The following is a 1,519-nucleotide window of genomic DNA, read 5'->3' on the forward strand; positions in this document are numbered from 1 at the left end:
CCATCAACTGACGATGCAAATGTTAAAAACTAGTAAATTTTCAAGCTAAACAATAATGTACTTTTTTTAATCCTTGTGAGCATGTAACAAAACGCATATTCTTCCACTGTATGGAAAACATTTGAATGGAATGAATTTAAGTAAGAAAATAATCAGCGAAATTTTTCATTTTCATCAAAACATCTAATATCTGATTACTTCCAGATATGAAGGGTAGTATTTTTAAAAAAAGAAAAAGAAACATTTGAAAATTTATCCAATTATTATTATTTTTTCTCTGAAATGTGATAAGTCGGTGTTGGTTGAAAAGCGAATTTGATTGATTTTTTTATTTGTTACTTATTATTTTTTCTTTGGCAAAGTGCAAAAAGTGCCATTAAATGTAAATTATTGATCATTCCACTATTGCCAGGTTTATTTACAGGTGTTCTGTGGACAATTTTTCTCGTTTCTTGTCATTTTGATAAGAAAATAATTGAAATAATAATCAATTTAAATTGTAGATTGCATTTTGCTTTGCTGTTGTTGATCGAGAAGTTTTGCCGTCGATAAAGCAAGAAAAAGCTGAAAGCAGCAACGACGACGACGACGACGACGACAACATTTGGCGAAGTTTGGATGCGCCGTGGGCTGCACAGGCTTTTTCTGCTGATTGCCCTGCCCGTCGGCTTGTTGTGCTTTCTCGCATACCAGCTGCTTCTGGACAGTGGTGGAAGCTGTAGGCAGTCGGTGGTTCCGTCGACCCTGAAAATTGCTGACAGCTTCTCCAGTTCAACAAGCCAAATTGAACGGAGCAGCACGTTCGGCAACTTCTCCTACGACAACACTCTGCCTTTGATATTCATAGGCGGATTTCCCAGGAGCGGTACCACGCTGATCCGTGCCATGCTAGACGCACATCCGGATATTAGGTAATTGTCGTTTTGTTTTTTTTGAAAAACAAATATTATCAAAGCAGATTAGAAAATTATTTCTATGAAGTGAATGAAATATTTTCCACTTTTCAAAACGCGATGACATTGGCCGATTTGAAGTGGAACGAATGAAAATTTTTTGAATCAGTTTTAATAAAAATTGCCATTTATTTTCAGTGATATCAATTTTGTCGTTTTTGATCTTGATGTTGATTAATTGAAAATTATCCCAAACGTGATGCCCATTTTTGACGCAGGTGCGGCGAAGAGACCAGACTGTTGCCTCGGATATTGGGCATGCGGGCTCATTGGAAAAATGAAAAAGTCGAATGGCGCCGTCTGATAGAAGCCGGTGTCGATGACGAAGTGATCCAACGCGGCCGTGTCCCGCTTTCATCATGGAAGGTGATAGTGAAGGCACGGACGCTGGGCGCCACGCCTCTGCGACAAGGAATCCCTTTCCCTGATGAAATTTTGCCCTTCTACTTGAGCGAACTTGTTTCCCAATGCGAAATTTGTGTTCATGATCCGAGAACGGTCCGAGCGCCGTGCATTTCCATGAATTCACCAGACGAGTGGACCATTCGGCGCTTTCGACCTCACTG

The 1,519-nt window shown here is 39.7% G+C and overlaps 1 protein-coding gene across 1 annotated transcript; it reads right to left on the reverse strand.

The window, feature by feature from the left end:
- Positions 1-492: 492 nt before the first annotated feature.
- Tsp_13335 (hypothetical protein) lies at positions 493-1,439 on the reverse strand. The gene is made up of 4 exons (XM_003366598.1): positions 1,401-1,439; positions 1,150-1,377; positions 637-744; positions 493-564 (listed from the first exon to the last, which is right to left on the reverse strand). The coding sequence occupies exons 1-4, from the start codon at positions 1,437-1,439 to the stop codon at positions 493-495; spliced, it is 447 nt and encodes a 148-aa protein (XP_003366646.1).
- Between the last annotated feature and the right edge of the window lie 80 nt (positions 1,440-1,519).

Source organism: Trichinella spiralis (assembly GCF_000181795.1).
Source record: "Trichinella spiralis strain ISS 195 chromosome Unknown Scfld5741, whole genome shotgun sequence".
Lineage (NCBI taxonomy): Eukaryota > Metazoa > Nematoda > Enoplea > Trichinellida > Trichinellidae > Trichinella > Trichinella spiralis.

What these genes read in the sequence shown, in the direction of transcription:
- Tsp_13335 (XM_003366598.1), bottom strand. Translation starts at nt 1,439, where the DNA reads ATGAACACAAATTTCGCATTGGGAAACAAGTTCGCTCAA. An exon ending in GCGTCAAAAATGGGCATCAC is followed by an intron (nt 745 to 1,149) that starts GTTTGGGATAAT and finishes AGCAATTTTCAG; the next exon opens with GGTCGACGGAACCACCGACT. An exon ending in GCAATCAGCAGAAAAAGCCT is followed by an intron (nt 565 to 636) that starts GTGCAGCCCACG and finishes TGCTGCTTTCAG; the next exon opens with CTTTTTCTTGCTTTATCGAC.